Source organism: Coregonus lavaretus (genome assembly GCF_964263955.1).
Source record: "Coregonus lavaretus genome assembly, chromosome: 20".
Taxonomy (NCBI): domain Eukaryota; kingdom Metazoa; phylum Chordata; class Actinopteri; order Salmoniformes; family Salmonidae; genus Coregonus; species Coregonus lavaretus.
Window position 1 is genome coordinate 33,409,484 of NC_140007.1, and position 25,000 is coordinate 33,434,483.

The 25,000-nt window shown below is 44.7% G+C and overlaps 1 protein-coding gene across 1 annotated transcript in view; it reads left to right on the plus strand.

Annotated features, from left to right (window-relative positions):
* Positions 1 to 25,000, plus strand: part of LOC311148133 (plexin-A2-like) — a 212,543-nt gene that overhangs the window by 79,779 nt on the left and 107,764 nt on the right. The window contains exon 6 of the mRNA XM_084185028.1: positions 12,591 to 12,691. Coding sequence (XP_084041154.1) covers positions 12,591 to 12,691 — 101 coding nt within the window. The remainder of the gene's footprint in view (positions 1 to 12,590; positions 12,692 to 25,000) is intronic.

Sequence of the window (25,000 nt, forward strand, 5' to 3'; positions counted from 1 at the left end):
TAGAAATGGATCTGCCTCAGTCAGGGAAAGTAAAGAGTTTTATTGGTTTCACCATGTGGGGAGAAAACTATGGAGAGATGATACCGACATCATACAGTTGGGGCTGTGTGTACTGTACACCTTCCTCTTCCTTCTTCCTCTTCCTTCTGCTCTACTCCTTTCTCCTCCAGATCTCTTAGTGTGTGTGTGTGTGTGTGTGTGTGTGTGTGTGTGTGTGTGTGTGTGTGTGTGTGTGTGTGTGTGTGTGTGTGTGTGTGTGTGAGAGTGTGTGTGTGTGTATGTGTGTGTGCGTGTGTGCGCGTGTCGGTGTGTGTGTGTGTGTGTTAGTAGTCAGTCTGTGTGTGTGGTGGTGTTACTGATGTGTCCAGCAGTCTGTTTTGTGTGAAAGTCATTCCAGCCTGCCACCTGTTTGTCCTGGAGCACTGGAGGCATGGGACTGACTGACTGACAGACAGGGTTCATTTAACACACCCCACCTTCTAACGGCCAGTCCATCTGAGCTACCCTGTGTGTGTGTGTGATGGGGGGTTAATGTAACGGGAGTGAGCGTGAAGACCCCTGTGCACAGTGCAGCCGCTGTTGACGCCCCGACTTACGTGTCAATGGCTCCCTTTGTGTGCTGCGGGCCTCACTACAGAGCCTGGGACAGGTGGATAGCTACAGTGGGGGAAAAAAGTATTTAGTCAGCCACCAATTGTGCAAGTTCTCCCACTTAAAAAGATGAGAGAGGCCTGTAATTTTCATCATAGGTACACGTCAACTATGACAGACAAATTGAGATTTTTTTTTCTCCAGAAAATCACATTGTAGGATTTTTAATGAATTTATTTGCAAATTATGGTGGAAAATAAGTATTTGGTCACCTACAAACAAGCAAGATTTCTGGCTCTCACAGACCTGTAACTTCTTCTTTAAGAGGCTCCTCTGTCCTCCACTCGTTACCTGTATTAATGGCACCTGTTTGAACTTGTTATCAGTATAAAAGACACCTGTCCACAACCTCAAACAGTCACACTCCAAACTCCACTATGGCCAAGACCAAAGAGCTGTCAAAGGACACCAGAAACAAAATTGTAGACCTGCACCAGGCTGGGAAGACTGAATCTGCAATAGGTAAGCAGCTTGGTTTGAAGAAATCAACTGTGGGAGCAATTATTAGGAAATGGAAGACATACAAGACCACTGATAATCTCCCTCGATCTGGGGCTCCACGCAAGATCTCACCCCGTGGGGTCAAAATGATCACAAGAACGGTGAGCAAAAATCCCAGAACCACACGGGGGGACCTAGTGAATGACCTGCAGAGAGCTGGGACCAAAGTAACAAAGCCTACCATCAGTAACACACTACGCCGCCAGGGACTCAAATCCTGCAGTGCCAGACGTGTCCCCCTGCTTAAGCCAGTACATGTCCAGGCCCATCTGAAGTTTGCTAGAGTGCATTTGGATGATCCAGAACAGGATTGGGAGAATGTCATATGGTCAGATGAAACCAAAATAGAACTTTTTGGTAAAAACTCAACTCGTCGTGTTTGGAGGACAAAGAATGCTGAGTTGCATCCAAAGAACACCATACCTACTGTGAAGCATGGGGGTGGAAACATCATGCTTTGGGGCTGTTTTTCTGCAAAGGGACCAGGACGACTGATCCGTGTAAAGGAAAGAATGAATGGGGCCATGTATCGTGAGATTTTGAGTGAAAACCTCCTTCCATCAGCAAGGGCATTGAAGATGAAACGTGGCTGGGTCTTTCAGCATGACAATGATCCCAAACACACCGCCCGGGCAACGAAGGAGTGGCTTCGTAAGAAGCATTTCAAGGTCCTGGAGTGGCCTAGCCAGTCTCCAGATCTCAACCCCATAGAAAATCTTTGGAGGGAGTTGAAAGTCTGTGTTGCCCAGCGACAGCCCCAAAACATCACTGCTCTAGAGGAGATCTGTATGGAGGAATGGGCCAAAATACCAGCAACAGTGTGTGAAAACCTTGTGAAGACTTACAGAAAACGTTTGACCTGTGTCATTGCCAACAAAGGGTATATAACAAAGTATTGAGAAACTTTTGTTATTGACCAAAAACGTATTTTCCACCATAATTTGCAAATAAATTCATTAAAAATCCTACAATGTGATTTTCTGGATTTTTTTTCTCATTTTGTCTGTCATAGTTGACGTGTACCTATGATGAAAATTACAGGCCTCTCTCATCTTTTAAAGTGGGAGAACTTGCACAATTGGTGGCTGACTAAATACTTTTTTCCCCCACTGTATAGGGGCCCAACCCCTGCCTCCTAACCTTACCCAGCCCCTAACCCAGCCCAGGGTGATAATGCCGTACAACAGGCCTGTGTTTGGGGAACACAGGGGCTCTTAAAAGCCCCAACTGGGGTGTTACTCTGCCCCTCCCTCCCAGTGGGCCCCCAGTTTCACACTGACCATCGATCTGAAGAGAGAGACAGAAAGAGACAGGGCTGAATAGAGAGAGGTTGGCTTTGTCTGTCAGAAACGCTGGGTCTCTTTGTATGTTATACTGGATGCTTTCAAATAAAATATACTGTAGTTGTAAGGATAATGTTGGAAGGATAATGGGTGGATCCGTGTTGGTTGTGACCATGTTGTTTACTTACCCAGGTTGTAAAGCTGAAATCCTGTGCATTTTGAAAAGCCTTTCCTTCATGTGTCCCTGTGCTCTGTGGAGATATGCCGGACAGTATGTGGTCTTCGTGTCTGTGTATAGAAGACACCCTAGGAGAGACACGTGTGAGAGGAGCATTCCACTAGGCCATAGGTGAACAGGCTGATTGACATACATTTACATTTTACATTTTAGTCATTTAGCAGACGCCTCTTTTCCAGAGCGACTTACAGTTAGTGAGTGCATACATTTTCATACTGGCCTCCCAGCTGGAAGACTCTTTAGTAGGGATATACAGTGGCTTGCGAAAGTATTCACTCCCCTTGGCATTTTTCCTGGAATTAAAATGGATTTTATGGGGGGTTGTATCATTTGATTTACACAACATGCCTACCACTTTGAAGATGCAAAATATTTTTTATTGTGAAACAAACAAGAAATAAGACAAAAAAACAGAAAACTTCAGCATGCATAACTATTCACCTCCCCAAAGTCAATACTTTGTAGAGCCACCTTTTGCAGCAATTATTTTGGGGTATGTCTCTAAACGCTTGGCACATCTAGCCACTGCTCCAGCTCCTTCAAGTTGGATGGGTTCTGCTGGTGTACAGCAATCTTTAAGTCACACCACATATTCTCAATTGGATTGAAGTCTGGGCTTTGACTAGGCCATTCCAAGATATTTAAATGTTTCCCGTTAAACCACTCAAGTGTTGCTTTAGCAGTATGCTTAGGGTCACTGTCCTGCTGGAAGGTGAACCTCCGTCCCAGTCTCAAATCTCTGGAAGACTGAAACAGGTTTCCCTCAAGAATTTCCCTGTATTTAGCACCATCCATCATTCCTTCAATTCTGACCAGTTTCCCAGTCACTGCCGATTAAAAACATCCCCACAGCATGATGCTGCCACCACCATGATTCACTGTGGGGATGGTGTTCTCTGGGTGATGAGAGGTGTTGGGTTTGCGCCAGACATAGCGTTTTCCTTGATGGCCAAAAAGCTCAATTTTAGTCTAATCTGAGCAGAGTATCTTCTTCCATATGTTTGGGGAGTCTCCCACATGCCTTTTGGCGAACACCAAATGTGTTTGCTTATTTTTTTCTTTAAGCAATGGCTTTTTTCTGGCCACTCTTCAGTAAAGCCCAGCTCTGTGGAGTGTACGGCTTAAAGTGGTCCTATGGACAGATACTCCAATCTCCGCTGTGGAGCTTTGCAGCTCCTTCAGGGTTATCTTTGGTCTCTTTGTTGCCTCTCTGATTAATGCCCTCCTTGCCTGGTTCGTGAGTTTTGGTGGGCGGCCCTCTCTTGGCAGGTTTGTTGTGGTGCCATATTCTTTCAATTTTTTAATAATGGATTTAATGGTGCTCCGTGGGATGTTCAAAGTTTCGGATATTTTTCTATAACCCAACCCTGATCTGTACTTCTCCACAACTTTGTCCCTGACCTGTTTGGAGAGCTCCTTGGTCTTCATGGTGCCGCTTTCTTGGTGGTGCTCCTTGCGTAGTGGTGTTGCAGATGCCTTTCAGAACAGGTGTATATATACTGAGATCATGTGACAGATCATGTGCAGCGATGCTCCACATCCAACCTGACAGAGCTTGAGAGGATCTGCAGAGAAGAATGGGAGAAACTCCCCAAATACATGTGTGCCAAGATTAGAGTGTCATACCCAAGACGACTTGAGGCTGTAATCACTGTCAAAGGTGCTTCAACAAAGTCCTGATTAAAGGGTCTGAATACTTATGTAAATGTGATATTTCTGTTTTTTATTTTTAATAAATTAGCAAAAATGTCTAAAAACCTGTTTTTGCTTTGTCATTATGGGGTATTGTGTGTAGATTGATGAGGGGGAAATAACAACTTAATCCATTTTAGAATAAGGCTGTAACGTAACAAAATGTGGAAAAAGTAAAGGTAAAGGGGTCTGAAGACTGGGACGGAGGTAACACTCGAGTGGTTTAAGGGGAAACATTGAAATGTCTTGGAATGGCCTAGTCAAAGCCCAGACTTCAATCCAATTGAGAATCTGTTGTATGACTTAAAGATTGCTGTACACCAGCAGAACCCATCCAACTTGAAGGAGCTGGAGCAGTTTTGCCTTGAAGAATGGGAAAAAATCCCAGTGGCTAGACGTGCCAAGCTTATAGAGACATACCCCAAGAGACTTGCAGCTGTAATTGCTGCAAAAGGTGGCTCTACAAAGTATTGACTTTGGGGGGGTGAATAGTTATGCACGCTCAAGTTTTCAGTTTTTTTGTCTTATTTCTTGTTTGTTTCACAAAAAAAAATATTTTGCATCTTCAAAGTGGTAGGCATGTTGTGTAAATCAAATGATACAAACCCCCCAAAAAGTCATTTTAATTCCAGGTTGTAAGGCAACAAAATAGGAAAAATGCCAAGGGGGGTGAATACTTTCGCAAGCCACTGTAGACAGGTGTGTGCCTTTCCAAATCATGTCCAATCATTTGAATTTAGCACAGGTGGACTCCAATCAAGTTGTAGAAACATCTCAAGGATGACCAATGGCCAAAGCGAAAGAAGAAGAGAAGATCACTCCGTAAAAACTTCCAAACAGGGTGAAATCCAAAGATTTTCTATATATTAGTTGGCTATGTCATAGCTAATTTGTAAACGATACATTTTGATACATTGCTAGCTGAAATACTTAATCTGCAAAAATGACAAGGTAATTAGGGGGTGATGGGGATTTCACGACCAAAGTGGGGGACAAAAAACACAGGCTACATTGCCCCCCTTATCTGATAGTGGTAGTGGGGTGGTAGATGCCTAGTCTCCCTTATGGCTCAGATCAGGTGTCTACATAGGACATACATACATACATACATACATACATACATACATACATACATACATACATACATACATACATACATACATACATACATACATACATACATACATACACACAGAAGTCAGCTCAGACAGATCCAGCTCAGAGAGGCCCAGTTCATTAGCTCCATCAGCAGCATATTTTTATTTATACTGAACAAAAATATAAACGCAACATGTAAAGTGTTGGTCCCATGTTTCATGAGCTGAAATAAAAGATCCCAGAAATTTTGCATACGCACAAAAACCTTATTTCTCTCAAATGTTGTGCACAAACTTGTTTAGATCCCTTTTAGTGAGCATCAAATAAAATACAATTGTATTTGTCACATACACATGTTTAGCAGATGTTATTGCAGGTGTAGCGAAATGCTTTGCCAAGATAATATCCACCTGACAGGTGTGGCATATCAAGAAGCTGATTAAACAGCATGATCATTACACAGGTGCACCTTGTGCTGGGGACAATAAAGGCCCACTCTAAAATGTACAGTTTTGTCACACAACACAATGCCACAGATGTCTCATGTTTTGAGGGAGCGTGCAATTGGCATGCTGACTGCAGGAATGTCCACCAGATCTGTTGCCAGATAATTTTATGTTATTGTGTTGGAAAGATTTTTCGCATTGAGAGAGGAAGTGTTTTAATTCACAATCAATGTAAAAAAAAAAAAAAACAGACTTGGTTGACTTTCTGTGTAATGAAAAGAAAACGTGTCTCCTTGCCTTTGTAACAGATATATTTGGGAAACTTAAATAACGCAAGCATGCAGGAGAAATACAAAAACATTCTACAGATGAGTGACCGAATCAGTGGATTCAGAGGAAATAATTCTTATTGGAGAGAGAGTCCATACTCCCTTCCCTCAGCTGTGCATGTTTCTAACAGAAAACAGCATCACTAAGTGTCCCACACGAGTGATGACTGCTCACCTCCAACGCTTGGAAGAGCACTTTGAGACCTACTTCCCAATCCATTTGACTGTGATACTGGCTCAGTTGAAATGCCGGTAAGTGAAATCAAACAGCTGATAAAGTTGTCATGTGACCAAATGCATTCACGGGTCGCTACAGAGGAGTTTTGGTTCCTGACTCAAAGGGAATAAATACCCTGCCGTCTCCCTCTGAGCATTAATGCCACGTTCAAAACAACTGAGAACTTGGAACTGGGAACTTGGAAATCTCAGACTTTCGACTTCAGTGCGTTCAAGACAACTGGGAACTTCGACTGGGAAAAATCATTTTAAAACGGTCCTTCAACTCGGAATTCCAATTCGGGAACTCAGGCGTCTTTCTAAAGCTCTGACTTTCCGACCTAAAGATCACTGACGTCATGATTTGACCTCGTATTTTTCCGATTTCCCAGTTGTCTTGAAAGCACCACCTTCGCCAGCTCTTATCTGTGTGAAGCTGGTTTCAGTGCTCTCGTCAGCATTAAAACCAAATATCGATCCAGGTTGGATGTGACAGCAGAGATGAGGTGCGCACTGTCGACCACGCCCCCTGACTTTGAGAAGCTCCAACACGACATGCATCAAGCCACACCCATCTCATTAGTGATGGTAAGATAAGAGACATTATGTCAGACTAATTTGCAATGGACTGTCATAGCCTCACATTAAAAGTATATGATGGTGAGTTGAGAAGACAATCAGAAATACTGTTAGAATGTTTTTGAATTGACTGCCATAGCCCCAAGTAAAAAAGTAAACATTGGCTGTTAATTACATAATTTATTTCACATGGTTGAGGTCGCGCAAATTTTCAAAGTGGGGTCGTCAATCAAAAAAGGGCCTAATGCATTTATTTAAATTGACTGATTTCCTTATATGAACTGTAAAACAACATTTGAAATTGTTGCATGTTGCGTTTATATTTTTGTTGTTGCATGTTGCGTTTATATTTTTGTTCAGTGAAAATGGAAAATAAGGAAAAGGAATGTGTTTATGCAATAAATGTTAGTGTATCGAATCGTATCGTATCGAACCGAATCGCATCAAATCGTTTCAAACTAAAATATATAGTTCCTGTATCGTGTTGGAGCCCATGTATCTAGATACGTATCGAATTGGGAAAGATTGGGGAAAAAAAAGAGAGAGGGACATGCAGCAGTAAGATAGGTCTGTCCCTAGCATGTAGACCACAATGCTTTGTTCTGTACAGTACCCTCACAGAAGGGACGTGATACTATGTGGCACCTCCGTGGCGCAGATGTGTGTGTTTTACCGCCTGGACTAGGGCTGTGTGTGTGGGGGTCAGTAGTCACAGCAGGCACAGAGTGTTTCTGTAGCTATGTGTAGATGTAAATCATTAAGAGCGCTATAAACAAGTGCAATAGTATTTGTTTCCTATGCAAAATATCTGCTTATGCAAATACTGAAGTGGCGATAGCAAGGCAGTAGCCTAGTAATGTGTCACTGCTGTGCACAATGTGTGTATGAGATTGTACACTACATGACCAAAGGTATGTGGACACCTGCTTGTCGAACATCTCATTCCAAAATCATGGGCATTAATATGGAGTTGGTCCCCCCTTTGCTGCTATAACAGCCTCCACTCTTCTGGGAAGGCTTTCCACTAGATGTTGGAACATTGCTGTGGGGACTTGCTTCCATTCAGCCACAAGAACATTAATGAGGTCGGGCACTGATGTTGGGTGATTAGGCCTGGCTCACAGTCGGCGTTCCAATTCATCCCAAAGGTGTTTGATGGGGTTGCGGTCAGGGCTCTGTGCAGGCCAGTCAAGTTCTTCCACACCGATCTCGTCTAGAATGTCATTGCATGCTGTAGCATTAAGATTCCCCTTACCTGGAACTAAGGGGCCTAGCCAAACTATGAAAAACAGCCCCAGACCATTATTCCTCCTCCACCAAACTTTACAGTTGGCACTATGCATTCGGGCAGGTAGCGTTCTCCTGGCATCAGCCAAACCCAGATTCGTCCGTCGGACTGCCAGATGGTGAAGCGTGATTCATCACTCCAGAGAACGCATTTCCACTGCTCCAGCCGACGCTGGTCCAATGGCGGCAAGATTTCAATGGCGGCAAGATTTACACCACTCCAGCCGACGCTTGGCATTGCGCATGGTGATCTTAGGCTTGTGTACTACTGCTCGGCCATGGAAACCCATTTCATGAAGCTCCCGACGAACAGTTATTGTGCTGACTTTGCTTCCAGAGGCAGTTTGGAACTCGCTAGTGAGTGTTGCAACCGAGGACAGGCGATTGTTACATGCTACGCGCTTCAGCACTCGGATGTCCCGTTCTGTGAGCTTGTTTGGCCTACCACTTCGCAGCTGAGCCATTGTTGCTCCTAGACATTTCCACTTCACAATAACATCACTCACAGTTGACCGGGGAAGCTCTAGCAGGGCAGACATTTCACGAACTGACTTGTTGGAAAGGTGGCATCCTATGACGGTGCCACGTTGAAAGTCACTGAGCTCTTCAGTAAGGCCATTCTACTGCCAATGTTTGTCTATGGAGATTGCATGGCTGTGTGCTCGATTTTATACACCTGTCAGCAACTGGTGTGGTTAAAATAGCCGAATCCACTAATTTGAAGGGGTGTCCACATACTTTTGTATATATAGTGTATGTAGGCGATGGTATGGGGGTGTTGATTCCCAGAGCCAGTAAAAATTCATTAAAATGCATTAGTAAAGCAGGTCTAGCTAAGTGACTTGGTGATGCATTTAGTGGTGGAGCAGAGCCTGGATCACACCTATTTACCTGCCTGTGCTGCCGTTCCAAAGAATGCCATTACCAAACACACCAAGACATGACCAGACACGGAAACAGAGTAATTGAAGTTAAGCGGTCAGGCTTGGAGAGGGAGGTCAGCTGAGTTTGACCCCTTGTGGAAGTGTGCTTAGAGTTCACAGTTGTGTGAATCATGTTTTGAGAATTTGCGTTATGTTTTTCAGGATACATTGGAAAAAAATGGCAGCATCCAGGGATGTATTGGCAGAAAGAAATCACTGAGTATGCCAATAGAATGGGCATTTTGAGAGGGAAAGTCAGAATGAATCTCTTGGTATGTCTGTCAGTCTGTGTGTATGTAATGTATAGGAGCCTTTCACACACAGATCTGTGTGTCTGAGTGTGTTTTCTTTACAGACAGAGTATGTTTTAGTGTGTGTTGTCTTTACAGAGTATGTTTTAGTGTGTGTTATCTTTACAGACAGAGTGTTTTAATGTGTGTTTTCTTTACATAGTGTTTTAGTGTGTGTTTTCTTTACAGTGAGTTTGTACAGGCTCTACCTAGGTGGACAGATGCACTCGGCCACACAAAAGGCTATGTGATGTGCTGGTAGAGTGGTGCCTGGCCAGCTGGCCCCAGCTGTCCTCACTCCTCTGTTCTCCCCTGTTCACTCCTATAGCTGCCTGGCCTCCTATAGCTGCCTGGCCTCCTATAGCTGCTTGGCCTCCTATAGCTGCCTGGCCTCCTATAGCTGCCTGGCCTCCTAAAGCTTTCTGGCTTACTATAGCTGCCTGGCCTCCTATAGCAGCCTGGCCTCCTATAGCTGCCTGGCTTCCTATAGCTGCCTGGCCTCCTATAGCTGCCTGGCCTCCTATAGCTGCCTGGCCTCCGAAAGCTGCCTGGCTTCCTATAGCTGCCTGGCCTCCTATAGCTGCCTGGCCTCCTATAGCTGCCTGGCCTCCTGGCTGCCTGGCCTATAGCTTTTTGGCCTCCTATAGCTGCCTGGCCTCCTGGCTGCCTGGCCTATAGCTTTCTGGCCTCCTAAAGCTGCCTGGCCTCCTATAGCTGCCTGGCCTCCTATAGCTGCCTGGCCTCCTGGCTGCCTGGCCTATAGCTTTCTGGCCTCCTATAGCTTTCTGGCCTCCTATAGCTGCCTGGCCTCCTATAGCTGCCTGGCCTATAGCTTTCTGGCCTCCTATAGCTGCCTGGCCGCCATCTCAACATCCACTGTTCAGAGGAGACTGCATGAATCAGGCCTTCATGGTAAAATTGCTGCAAAGAAACCACTACTAAAGGACACCAATAATAAGAAGAGACTTGCTTGGGCCAAGAAACACGAGCAATGGAGATTAGACACTGGACAATGACCCAATACACCTCCAGGCTGTGTAAGGGCTATTTGACTAAGAAGGAGAGTGATGGAGTGCTGCATCAGATGACGTGGCCTCCACAAATACCCAACCTCAACCCAATTGAGATGGTTAGGGATGAGTTGGATCACAGAGTGAAGGAAAAGCAGCCAACAAGTGCCCAGCATATGTGGGAACTCCTTCAAGACTGTTGGAAAATAATAATAATAATAATATGCCATTTAGCAGACGCTTTTATCCAAAGCGACTTACAGTCATGCGTGCATACATTTTTGTGTATGGGTGGTCCCGGGGATCGAACCCACTACCTTGGCGTTACAAGCGCCGTGCTCTACCAGCTGAGCAACAGAGGATTCCAGGTGAAGCTGGTTGAGAGAATGCCAAGAGTGTGCAAAGCTGTCATCAAGGCAAAGGGTGGCTACTTTGAAGAATCTCAAATCTAAAATATATTTTGATTTGTTTAACACGTTTTTGATTACTACATGACTCCATATGTGTTATTTAATAGTTTTGATGTCTTCACTATTATTCTACAATGTAGAAAATAGTACAAATAAAGAAAAACCCTTGAATGAGTAGGTGTGTCCAAACTTTTGACTGGTACTGTATATATATATATATATATATATATATATATATATATATATATATAAGCATAAAAAACATTAAGAACACCTGCTCTTTCCATGACATAGACTAACCAGCTGAATCCAGGTGAAAGCTATGATCCCTTGTTGATGTCACTTGTTAAATGCCCTTCAATCAGTGTAGATGAAGGGGAGGAGACAGGTTAAATAAGGATTTTTAAGCCTTTAGACAATTGAAACATGGATTGTGTATGTGTACCATTCAGAGGGTGCATGGGCAAGACAAAACATTTAAGTGCTTTTGAACGGGGTATGATAGTTGGTGCCAGCACTCCGTTTTTTGTCAAGAACTGCAACGCTGCTGGGTTTTTCACGCTCAACTGTTTTCCTTATGTATCAAGAATGGTCCACCACCCAGCCAACTTGACACAACTGTGGGAAGCATTGGAGTCAACATTGGCCAGCATTCCTTTGGAACGCTTTCAACACCTTGTAGAGTCCATGCCCTGAGGAATTGAGGCTGTTTTGAGGGCAAAAAGGGAGGGGGGTAGGGTGCAACTCAATATTAGGAAGGTGTTCCTAAAGTTTTGTATACTCAGTCTATGTCTATATATATATATATATATATATATATATATTTATTTATTTTGCTAGATAGCGCTAGTCGGCTGTACCAGCACCAAAATGCCGGTATTTTTCATCCTATAGCTTGTTCTCCATCTTCTTTTTAAATAGTGATCCAATATGTTTTCAGCACTTTTATTTCCATTACTGATGATAACTTTCTCATGCTCTCTCTTGTCCCTCTGCAGTAGACATATAGTGAGCAATATGTTTGGAACATCAAATTGCAATAAAATTGCAGTATTGAATCGCAATACTTATAGAATTGTGAGAATCGCAATACAAATCGTGTTGGCATCTAAGTGTGATGATAATATCGTATCGCGAGGTCCCTGGCAATTCCCTGCCCTAATGCAGGCTTCATGTCCCGATACACAGTGGCTTGCTACGTCACATCTGACTTGTGATGTAATGTACGCCTTTCCTGCAGTCCAATTACCAAATCGCCCTCTAGTGGCCTCATGGATGGAATGTTATTAATATTGTTCGTAATTGCATAATTACTTAACATTCTTTTTTTTTTTATGCCAGAAATCCAGTGTTTCTATGTCAAACAGTTTTGTATATTTCAGTATTCTGTGATTTATATAAAGTGTAATATTGGGATGCAAACTCAAAATGTAATACATTTCAACTCTTTATCTGACTTGGTACAGGTGTCTCCTTTTTTTAAGCCCATAACCATGTGTGTAAGGTGTATACTTTTGTTTCAAAGTAGATTTGTTTAAGACTACCAAGAAACACTCTGTGTGAGCCTGATTTAGCCCACTGCAGTAAAGGTTTTAAGATAGCAAATGTATGGTAACCCTGCTGTGTGTTCCTTTCAGGTGACACAGGTCCCTATAGAGTCATGTGATCAGTACGGGACGTGTGGAGAGTGCCTGAGCTCCGGTGACCCCCACTGTGGCTGGTGTGTCCTACACAACATGTGAGTATTCACCACACAACCACCACACTTTCACCTCTCAACCCTCATCTCTATGTCCACTGCTCAGTGTACACGTCTACCTGGCTGTTCATTGGCTGACACAAAGCCCACTGTGACCCTCAGCAACCTCTGCTCCCAGTGTCACAGTTAGCTAAACATACTAACACACATTCTGATCAGAGGTGCTTAGAACCTCCCCATCATTTGCTCTAGTGTGTTAGTGCCATTAGCCTACAAGCCAAAGCAATTGATGTGATGGTTTATAACAGTGTGATAACAAACAATAAATGAAAGGCTACAGAGGCTAACCTGTTTGTATGTGGCGCTTTTAAGTAACTGATGCCTTTCAGCTATAGAACAGGTTCAGAGCCAGGCGTCTGTCTCGTGTCTGGTGTTGAGTGGCAGGTGGTCTGCTGTGATACAACTGAGGTCACAGCTCTCTGAACTCTGCTTCACTCACCTATAGAGGAGTCACCACTGCGCTCTGAGGTCACAGCTCTTTGCTTCACCAACCTATAGAAGAGTCACCACCGCGCTCTGAAGTCACAGCTCTCTTCTTCACCAACCTATAGAGGAGTCACTACCGTGCGCTGAGCCATAGAATCCAAGAGTGACACCTGCTGGCGATTAGCCGTTACTGCAAGACCATTTAGAACTCAAGACAGCGCAGAGACTCAGGAGAGACAGAGAGAGAAAGACAGAGAGAGAGGAGAGAGGAGCGAGAGAGACAGACAGATAGAGAGACGGACGGAGAGAGAGAGAGAGGGAGAGACTGAGAGAGAGAAAGACAGAGAGAGAGGAGAGAGGGAGAGACTGAGAGAGAGAAAGACAGAGAGAGAGAGGAGAGAGGAGCGAGAGAGACAGACAGATAGAGAGATGGAGAAAGGGAGTCGGAGAGAGGGAGAGACTGAGTGGTAGTGAAAAGCAGCACTGGTAGATTTCCAGATACATGTCAGACTTAGTGATGAAAACAAATAAATGGAGTTGAAGTGGCTGTGGTTAGATGGATTGAGCGGAGGAGTGGTGTTCTCTCTCTCTCTTCTTTCTATTCTGTATTTGATGCATAGCCCAGCTAATCACAGACCACACTGTGAAGAAGAAGCTATAGCTGAATGTGTGTGTCAGAGCCGCTAGCTGCAATCATCATTATTGTAATGGCAGCCCCTGCAAAGTGCACTTAAAGTAATTTACATCACTCCAATGCTGGGACAGGACAAATAATTGCCTGGCGACAAGGTAATTCAGCATTTGCTCTCCTCCATGCAGTGATGCAGGCAGGGTGTTCTGGGGCGACGGTAACACCCTCTATTATTTTGGGGGTAGCATGCCTTCACTGAGATCATTTAGCAGGCCATTAGAATTAACCTCAGTGGGTTCAGTGGCCTCTGATTGTAATCACACTCATTCCTCTGTAGACTGGGTGCTGCTGATAATCCTGCTCACTCTGTGTTGTGTAACTGTTTATCCTGATGATGCTGAGATGTTGCTGGGGGGGGAGATGGTGGATTTTAGCATTGTGACTGAGAGGGCAGCTGGGCAGGACTGAGAAGCAGCTGTTTTTGTGGTGTTATGGTGTGTGTGTGTACTGCATCTGGGGTGAAGAGGTCAGGCCCTGATATCACGTCAGATCACCATCTGCTGTCTAACACTATGGTGCCCTACTCTGCCCTGCTACCTGCCCTACTCTGCCCTGCTACCTGCCCTACTCTGCCCTGCTACCTGCGCTACTCTGCCCTGCTACCTGCCCTACTCTGCCCTGCTACCTGCCCTACTCTGCCCTGCTACCTGCCCTACTCTGCCCTGCTCTCTGCCCTACTCTGCCCTGCTACCTGCCCTACTCTGCCCTGCTACCTGCCCTACTCTGCCCTGCTACCTGCCCTACTCTGCCCTGCTCTCTGCCCTGCCCTGCGCTACTCTGCCCTGCTCTCTGCCCTGCGCTACTCTGCCCTGTTCCCTGCCCTACCCTGCCCTGCGCTACTCTGCCCTGTTCCCTGCCCTACTCTGCCCTGTTCCCTGCCCTACTCTGCCCTGCTCTCTGCCCTGCGCTACTCTGCCCTGTTCCCTGCCCTACTCTGCCCTGCTACCTGCCCTACTCTGCCCTGCTCGCTGCCCTGCCCTGTGCCATGCTGTCTCTGGAGCTAATCCCAGTCTGTCTTTGACCCAGTGCCAGAGGGGGGTCGCTCCCCTGTCAGCCCTGCTTTATCTACTGTACATAGACACAGTGGAGTGAAATGCTAAGATTTAGTAATGCAGTGCTCAGTGAGAGAGGTCGTTGTTTAGTCTGATAATGCATCTTATGGGGTCCGTTGACCAGAAGAGGCTGTTGATTCAGGGTGGCCATAGCCAACTGGAACAGGAGGCTCTTGTTGAAACCTGCTGTAGATGAAGATCTGTTTCCCCCCAATCTGTATCATCCTCCCTCCACCTCCTTCAACTAAACAGCATCTGAGTACTATGACTGCCTGGCCACCATGGACACTTTCTTCCCCAAATCAATGTTGACTTCATGAAATTAGCCTTCCTTCTTCTCTCCAATGTTTGCTCATTTTCCCCTGAAAGCATATGTCTGTCTGTGCCACCATGGAGCTCGGCTCAGCTAGGGTAGAGATGTACTGGCTCTTATTAAGATGCTCTCTCTCGCTGTCTCTCTCTCACTCTCCCCGCCTCTCTCTCATCCTCTCTCTCTCTCTGTCACTGTCACTGTCTCTCTCTCTCTCTCTCTCTCTCTCTCACGCTCTCTCTTCTTTTCTTTTCTTCCAAATACACTGTTTTTCCTCTAGTCTTTCTACTATTTGTTATGCCACCATTGAAGCGCTGCATGTTAAGGTGGCTAATTAGGAACATGGCAGCACATTAGGCAGCTCTGGTGATGAGGACAGACTAGAGAGGCAGGCAGGGCTGGCCAGGAGAGGAGTGGAGTGGCGTATCTTCTTTCACTTCTTTCTTTCTTCTAGCCTGCCTTCTTTCTTCCACACTGGCCCGAGACTCCACACACAGTCCTTTAATTGCCAGCAGCTGTTACAGACAGTATGCGCCCATTGAAAGCATCAAGAAGGGGGGAAAAATAGAGAAAAAATGAGAGAGAGAGAGAGCATTTGATGCCACATTCTCAGGTCCACAAAGTGAGCAGTGTTTTGATTGCAGTTCAAAGAAAGCTCATCATCTCAAGCGCTCTTCAGCTCTGACCGGCCCTGAATGGACCAACAGAGGTTGGTTAACTGGCGGTCTGGTCTGACCATGGTCTTAACCACTCAGAGCAGTAGACGGTCTAGTGCCAGTGTCTCTTCCCTGCAACCCCTGCATGATTACCTACCTAATCACTCTAAAGATGCTTTTCCTTCTCAATGTTTACCACATTACGGGTTTGATCCGGAGATGGAGATGTGTAGGGTGAGGAGGGGTAGAGGGGTCACCCAGAATGAAGGGGTGTCACTTCCGATGGATGGCCACATACTAATATATACTAATACTGGGTGGCAGGTAGCCTAGTAGTTAGAGCGGTGTGCCAGTAACCGAGAGGTCACTGGTTCAAATACCTGAGCCGACAAGATGAAAAACCTGTTGATGTGTCTTTGGGCAAGGTACTTAACCCTCCACATGTGTGGGCGCGCAGTTTGCTGATGTCAACTTTGTGAATAGAGTGCCCTATGGTGGCGGTGGGGAATGGTATGGGCAGGTATAAGCTACGAACAACAATTGCATTTTATCAATGGCAATTTGAATGAATGAGATACTGTGATGAGATCCTGAGGCCCATTGTCGTGCCATTCATCCGCCGCTCTCACCTCATGTTTCAGCATGATAATGCACGGCCCCATGTCGTAAGGATCTGTACACAATTCCTGGAAGCTGAACATTTTCCAGTTATTCCATGGCCTGCATACTCACCAGACATGTCATCCATTGAGCATGTTTGAGATGCTCTGGATTGACGTGTACGACAGCATGTTCCAGTTCCCGCCACTATCCAGCGACTTCGCACAGCCATTGAAGAGGAGTGGGACAACATTTCACAGGCCATAATCAACAGCCTGATCAACTCTATGCAAAGGAGTAGGAGATCTGTGGTCACACCAGATACTGACTGGTTTTCTGATACACTCCCCTACTTTATTTTTTAAGGTATCTGTGACCAAGAGATACATATCTGTATTCCCAGTCATGTGAAATCCATAGATTAGAATTAATTTATTTCAATTGACTGATTTCCTTATATGAACTGTAACTCAGTAAAATATTTTGAAATTGTTGCATGTTGCGATTATATTTTTGTTCAGTGTAATATTTATGTAAGTCAGAGACAGGGCCATTAGCAGTCCATGGATCTCATTGGATGAGCCTTGTTTTCCAGAGTTAGTACATGGATCTCATTGGTTGACAGAAGCTTGGTTGCATGGCGGCTGCAGGCTATGGAAGGATAAGGCCCTCTGCACAGCATGACTCAACCTTTGATGGGCAATGCTGTCGGCACACACACACACACCACTGTCAGTGATGAGGCGTTGTGTGGGTACACTGTCTATCTACATATATACCCCCTCAGTCAGCCCTACAGGGCATCAGCTATAGTGTAGGAGTTGGCACTTCATACCCAACTTCATACTACCTGGGCGGCAGGTAGGCTAGTGGCTAGTAACCGAAAGGTTGCTGGTTCTAATATCTGAAAAATCTGTTGATGTGCCCTTGAGCAAGGCACTTAACCCTAGTTGCTCTGGATAAGAGTGGCTGCTAAATGACAACAAGAGGAATTTACAATCTCTCTGTTCCTTCACTCTACCATGGTAGCCAGTAGAAATGGTAAATGCTGTCCAATGACTTGTTCAGCTCCCTGGCAAGCCACACACACAGTCTTATTACATCACCAAGCCCTCCTTCAGGGGTTTGGGATGCAGCCCACATTTTTAGGTCAGAGGAACAGATTTGGGACGTGGGCCACTTAAATAGTGTTTCTTAAATTATGCTCTTTCAAATGATTTGTCTGATCTATTGCATTACCGCTAATTGGCAACACTGCTAATTAGCACATGGCCACTGTCTTCCACAGTAAGATACACTTTGACCCATCATGTGATTTGAATGGCAGTCCTATAGATTCCAGTAAGCCTAAGTGTAGTCCTATAGACTCCAGGAGCCTATATGCAGTCCTAGATATTCTACAGTAGCCTCTCACAAATGAGCGCTCCTGAATGATGTCAAGCACAGAAAGCATAAAATATCCACTCGTTTCCCAATGGTAACAACAATTAGGCCAGTGATGATAATGGCTGTATTGAGGGTGTCTCTCTGTGTGTCTAATGGCCAGGTTAACATTGTGTTCCGCACTGCATCAATCTCTCTCCCAAATGAACTGCTAATGAGATTTCGATCAACAAACATGCCCAACGTATCAATAGAGCCATGTATCTATCTGAGCCATACAGAGATACAGTACCGTTATTATTAATGATGACGGCATATTTACCTACCGCATTATTATTACCATGGAGATGGGTTTGATATGGAAACCAGGCCGGGATCATGTCAGCTTTATCTTACGCCCAGTCTCCCTCCTCCCTCCCTCCATCGCTGTCATTTAATTTACAGCCAGAGACATGGAGGAGGGGCAGTAAGGTGGAGGGGGGTGGGAGGGAGGAGGGGATCCAATTATTGTATTACTCATAAGCCAATTATTAATAAACCCATTTCGTACCCCATGAGAGGAATCCTTTTAGAGGAGCCTGCCATCTCTCTCTCTCCCTCCCTCCAACTCCCTTCATCTCTCTTTCCATTACTCTCTATCTTTCTATCTCTTCTCTCCTCTTCCTCTGCTCTCTATCGCTCCTCTCTGACAGATACCACAAAAGCCCTTTTTGTGCCTCAGAAATGCAACATGAGTCAGTCTGAATAACTAAACATGCGTGTGAGACAAACGTGATGTGTAAGGTTGCGGTGGGAAAATGTGGGTCTGAGCAGGTGTGATGTCATTGATGTTTGTTGAAATTTGTGTGAGTCTGTTTATTGTCTTTTGTTTATGTATGATTGTTATTGTTTGAAATTAAAAAATATATATATATATAAATGAATAACTAAAAACCTCTGCTGTAGTTAGGCTCTATCTTCCTCTATCTTTCCCTCCCGCTGCCTCCATTTAAATGGATATTCACACACATCAGGAAGGCAGCAGCATGCAACAAAGAGTCTGAAACGCTCAATTTGCACCAATATCTCAGGGAGATTGTTCAAGATTGACTTCGAAATTGGACGTCTATCCATGTCCTGAGGACAAAGGCCTTCAAAACCGGCCACTAAGGGCAACAGTGAAAGCTATTACCATCAAGTAGGCCTGGGTTTTGGACATTGTGGACGGGGATGGCAGATAGGCATAATCCATGACTCTGGATCAGAAGGTTGTGGGTTTGATCACAGTGGTGGACATTTTTTGTTTTAACCCTATCCCAAACCTTAACCCTTACCTTAACCATTCGGAATGAGTGGCTAAACTTTATGTTTTAACCCTATCCCAAACCTTAACCCTTACCTTAACCATTCGGAATTAGTGGCTAAACTTTATGTTTTAACCCTATCCCAAACCTTAACCCTTACTTTAACCATTCGGAATGAGTGGCTCAACTTTATGTTTTAACCCTATCCCAAACCTTAACCCTTACCTTAACCATTCGGAATGAGTGGCTAAACTTTATGTTTTAACCTTATCCCAAACCTTAACCCTTACCTTAAACTTAAGCCTTAAATTAGAAATTTGACGTTTGCCGAAATGGAACGATACAGAGCAGCAGCAGCAACCCAGGGTGTCAAAAATACCTCCAAAATGTGAAGTTTGGAGCAACTTAAAAAATCTGATGTTTGGAGAAACGTAGATAAACGTCTAATTGTGCAGTGAGACTGTGAGAGCTTGTTGAATATCTGGGTGTTCTGGAGGGAAATGAGCATGTAGCTCAACACAGCTCCGCAGCTCAGGGCTGTTCTCAGTAATCACTCTTCATTCAAGATGGCAGAGTGTGATGATGTGATCTGTGCGTATTGGGAGCTTTGCGCAGTCTGCCTGACTACATACATGTACACAGAGTCCCCAGACAGGAGTCCATCCAAGCAGCTGAGGCAATACAGACAGTACATTAGATGTATCAAAGGAAAGGAGACAGCCCATCCTGTGACATAACAAACAGATGATGCTGTAGACCTACTTGGATGGTGGACCTGTTGTTATATTAAACACCATCAAATATTCACTATACATAGAGTATCTCTCTCTCTCTCTCTCTCTCTCTCTCTCTCTCTCTCTCTCTCTCTCTCTCTCTCTCTCTCTCTCTCTCTCTCTCTCTCTCTCTCTCTCTCTCTCTCTCTCTCTCTCTCTCTGTTTCTCTCCATCCCTTCATTCCCTTTCGCTTGCATCTGATATTGTTCATCTAAACTCCTCTCACCCCTCCAAGGGTATGGTGGTTCTCTGTCCGATAACAGTAACGGAAGGAGTGAGAGTGTGAGAACATGCCCATTTTAGAGATGTCTCTCTCTCTCCACTCCCTGTGTCTTTAAACATGGTACTTGGAGGGAAGGAGCAGCAATCAACCAGCCTCCGTCCACACCTCTACTGAGCCTAGGGAGGAGGGGAGAGGTGGAAGGAGAGGGGTGGAAATCTCCCCCTGTCGCCTGCCTCTCCTGTCAGGGCCAGAGAGAGAGACAGTGACAGAGAGTGTGTATGTGCACGTGCATGTGTGTGTGTCGGGGAACCAGCCGCGGCAGAGACGACAGCGTAATTGCCAGTCTAGAGCGGAGGGAGGCTGAGAGGCATGCGGTGGTAGAGGACCTAGAGGTAAGTAGTGCCTTAGACCTCTGTGTCTCAATGGAGCTCACATCACGGTCACACACTCACTGTCTGCTCAAACTACTGCAGGATAGGGCTGCCACGATCTAATGATCTTTGTGTGTATATAGTGTGTGCATGCATTCCAGTGTGTATTGATGGTGTGTGGAAATCAACACAGCTGCTATGTTATTCTATTATGTGGTCTATGCATAGTCTATACATAGTATGTTAGCAGTGATTTCCATCAGTAGCAGTAGATAGAGAGTGCTGACTGACTGACTAGCAGACTGACTGACTAGCAGTCTGACTGACTGACTAGCATACTGACTGACTGACTGACTAGCAGACTGACTGACTGACTGACTGACTGACTGACTGACTGACTGACTGACTGACTGACTGACTGACTGACTGACTAGCAGACTGACTGACTGACTGACTAACTGACTGACTGACTGACTGACTAGCAGACTGACTGACTGACTGACTGACTGACTGACTAGCAGACTGACTGACTGACTAGCAGACTGACTGACTGACTAGCAGACTGACTGACTGACTAGCAGACTGACTGACTGACTGACTAGTAGACTGACTAACTGACAGACTGACTAGCAGACTGACTAACTGACAGACTGACTGACTGACTAGCAAACTGACTGACTAGGAGACTGACTAACTGACAGACTGACTGACTAGCAGACTGACTGACTGACTAACTGACAGACTGACTGACTAGCAGACTGACTGACTGACTGACTGAGGTCTGCTCTACTTCATCACTTTGGACAGGGCTTAGCTTACAGACCTGGCTAACTAGTGCTGTAGGACTGCCTGTACTGCCTTCAGCTGCTCTGGGGTGCTATTCAAGGCCTCATCACACTGATGGGATGCAAGAACAAGGCTCTATAATTGTGTGTGTGTCTGTGTGTCTGTGTGTCTGTGTGTCTGTGTGTGTCTCTGTGTGCATGCGTGCGTGGGTGTATGTGTGGGTTTGTGGGTTTAGTACAGGACTCTCCAACCCTGTGCCTGGAGAGCTTCCCGCCTGTAGGTTTTCACTCCAACCCCAGTTGTAACTGATTCAGTTAATCAACCAGTTAATTATTAGAATCAGGTGTGCTAGATTAGGGTTGGAATGAAAACCTACAGGACGGTAGCTCTCCAGTAACAGGGTTGGAGTGTCCTGGTTTAGTCTGTGTGCATTCCATACAGACCCCATTAGGAATCTGAGTGATCCCACACAAAGCAGTGGAGAGGCTGTGAGTGACAGGTTAGTGGAGGGAGGGAGAGAGGGATGGAGGAGAGGAGAGAGGGGGGTATGTACTGTAGTCAACATTCAGAAGCATGCACTTCAGCTAATGAGAGAGCCAAGAGGTCAGCCTCTAACTACACATAGATAATGGCTGTCTCCTGAAACCATGGCAACAAATCATACTAAATGGAGTGTCACGGATTTACGCACAGAATAATACGAAATGCTCTGACACCATATTGTGGTTACAGACCCAACAACATTACATAGTATCCCCTCCTCACAGAGAAAAGCACATGAGATAATTAAATGCATCACTCTAACATTGCCTGAAATGATGAATAAGATACTAATGAGATAGACCTATATAAGCAATAGAATTCTTAGGGTGAGACACATAGGCTACTAACAGCTTACTACACAACATACATTTATGGCCTAAACTCACCAAAGGCAAGTGTGCGAGGCATGATTGTGATTTATTTTAGAAGGCATTGTTTTGAATTATAATGACCCAACCGAATCCGGGCGGGTGGGTTGTCCGCTTTAACACCTCGCTCAATTAGAACGTGTCTCTATTTTAGCATATTATCGCTGGCGCTGTAGTCACACAAAACAATAAACATTTAATTACTCACTTTTTTTCAAGCTCATTTGAATTGGAAGAGGTAGCTAAGAGTTGAGGCTTTAACATACATGCTAAATTAGACCAATTCATCCACTTATGGAAACACAATATTGCTATCAGCAAAGATGACAGTCACTGCTCTGCCTGTCCTGTCCTTCCCACCCGCCTCGCTCTGCTTGCTCCGCCCACCCGCTTCTGGGAAGTTTTTCGTTTTAGTGTTACTTTCTTAGCAACAGTATATATATTTCCCTGGCATATTACATCACTTATGCAGCAGCATACAATATGGACTCACCGTTGTTGTGGATGGTGGCGTGGCGGTCCTTCTTCTGGGAAAACTTCTCAATTACTTTGTCATCAAAGTCTGGCATTCTCTGCTGGATTGACAGCATGGCCAATGCATTCAACCTTTTCTGGCCCATGGTGTTGCGTGTGAATGTTTTTATCCTTTTAAGAGTGTTCGTTTTGGATCGTGCTTGATGTATATATAATTTATATATATTTTGGGGGGGGATAACATATTGAATTTGGCCTTTACTACCATAGTCCATAGAAACACATTGAATAACACATTTATAAATGGCAAAAAAGACAGTCAAAAAATGTATCATAAGGAATAAGGTTTTCAAGTGTCTATGCTATATCTAGTAGATATAAGAAAGCTCAGGAAATATTAGAGTTTTTTTGGACACACATTTAACCCCTTTGTTGGCACAAAACCAAGTTTGTATGCTGCTTTATTAAGTCAAGTTTTTTTTTTTTTTTTACATTGTTTGCTAAACTGATATGTGACACGAATAAATGCCAGAATTACATGGGGGGCTCAAAGCAGGGTGGGGCTCAAAACAGCATTGGTCAACATATTGGTCAACCTGTTACTAAACCTGTTACCACCATTAGAAGGTCTAGGAGTCAGGCAATCTGAAAAGTGTTGATTGATACACTGAGCTACTGTTGTTAGATACAGTGGGGGAAAAAAGTATTTAGTCAGCCACCAATTGTGCAAGTTCTCCCACTTAAAAAGATGAGAGAGGCCTGTAATTTTCATCATAGGTACACGTCAACTATGACAGACAAATTGAGAAAAAAAAATCCAGAAAATCCCATTGTAGGATTTTTAATGAATTTATTTGCAAATTATGGTGGAAAATAAGTATTTGGTCACCTACAAACAAGCAAGATTTCTGGCTCTCACAGACCTGTAACTTCTTCTTTAAGAGGCTCCTCTGTCCTCCACTCGTTACCTGTATTAATGGCACCTGTTTGAACTTGTTATCAGTATAAAAGACACCTGTCCACAACCTCAAACAGTCACACTCCAAACTCCACAATGGCCAAGACCAAAGAGCTGTCAAAGGACACCAAAAACAAAATTGTAGACCTGCACCTGGCTGGGAAAACTGAATCTGCAATAGGTAAGCAGCTTGGTTTGAAGAAATCAACTGTGGGAGCAATTATTAGGAAATGGAAGACATACAAGACCACTGATAATCTCCCTCGATCTGGGGCTCCACGCAAGATCTCACCCCGTGGGGTCAAAATGATCACAAGAACGGTGAGCAAAAATCCCAGAACCACACGGGGGGACCTAGTGAATGACCTGCAGAGAGCTGGGACCAAAGTAACAAAGCCTACCATCAGTAACACACTACGCCGCCAGGGACTCAAATCCTGCAGTGCGAGACGTGTCCCCCTGCTTAAGCCAGTACATGTCCAGGCCCGTCTGAAGTGCATTTGGATGATCCAGAAGAGGATTGGGAGAATGTCATATGGTCAGATGAAACCAAAATATAACTTTTTGGTAAAAACTCAACTCGTCATGTTTGGAGGACAAAGAATGCTGAGTTGCATCCAAAGAACACCATGCCTACTGTGAAGCATGGGGTTGGAAACATCATGCTTTGGGGCTGTTTTTCTGCAAAGGGACCAGGACGACTGATCCGTGTAAAGGAAAGAATGAATGGGGCCATGTATCGTGAGATTTTGAGTGAAACCCTCCTTCCATCAGCAAGGGCATTGAAGATGAAACGTGGCTGGGTCTTTCAGCATGACAATGATCCCAAACACACCGCCCGGGCAACGAAGGAGTGGCTTCGTAAGAAGCATTTCAAGGTCCTGGAGTGGCCTAGCCAGTCTCCAGATCTCAACCCCATAGAAAATCTTTGGAGGGAGTTGAAAGTCTGTGTTGCCCAGCGACAGCCCCAAAACATCACTGCTCTAGAGGAGATCTGCATGGAGGAATGGGCCAAAATACCAGCAACAGTGTGTGAAAACCTTGTGAAGACTTACAGAAAACGTTTGACCTGTGTCATTGCCAACAAAGGGTATATAACAAAGTATTGAGAAACTTTTGTTATTGACCAAATACTTATTTTACACCATCATCCTACAATGTGATTTTCTGGATTTTTTTTTCTCATTTTGTCTGTCATAGTTGACGTGTACCTATGATGAAAATTACAGGCCTCTCTCATCTTTTTAAGTGGGAGAACTTGCACAATTGGTGGCTGACTAAATACTTTTTTTCCCCACTGTATATAAGTACCATTACACCAGTCATTAACCCGCTCCTCTCCTCCTCCCTCCTCTCGTCTCCTCCCCATCCCCCTCTCCTCTTCTCTGTCT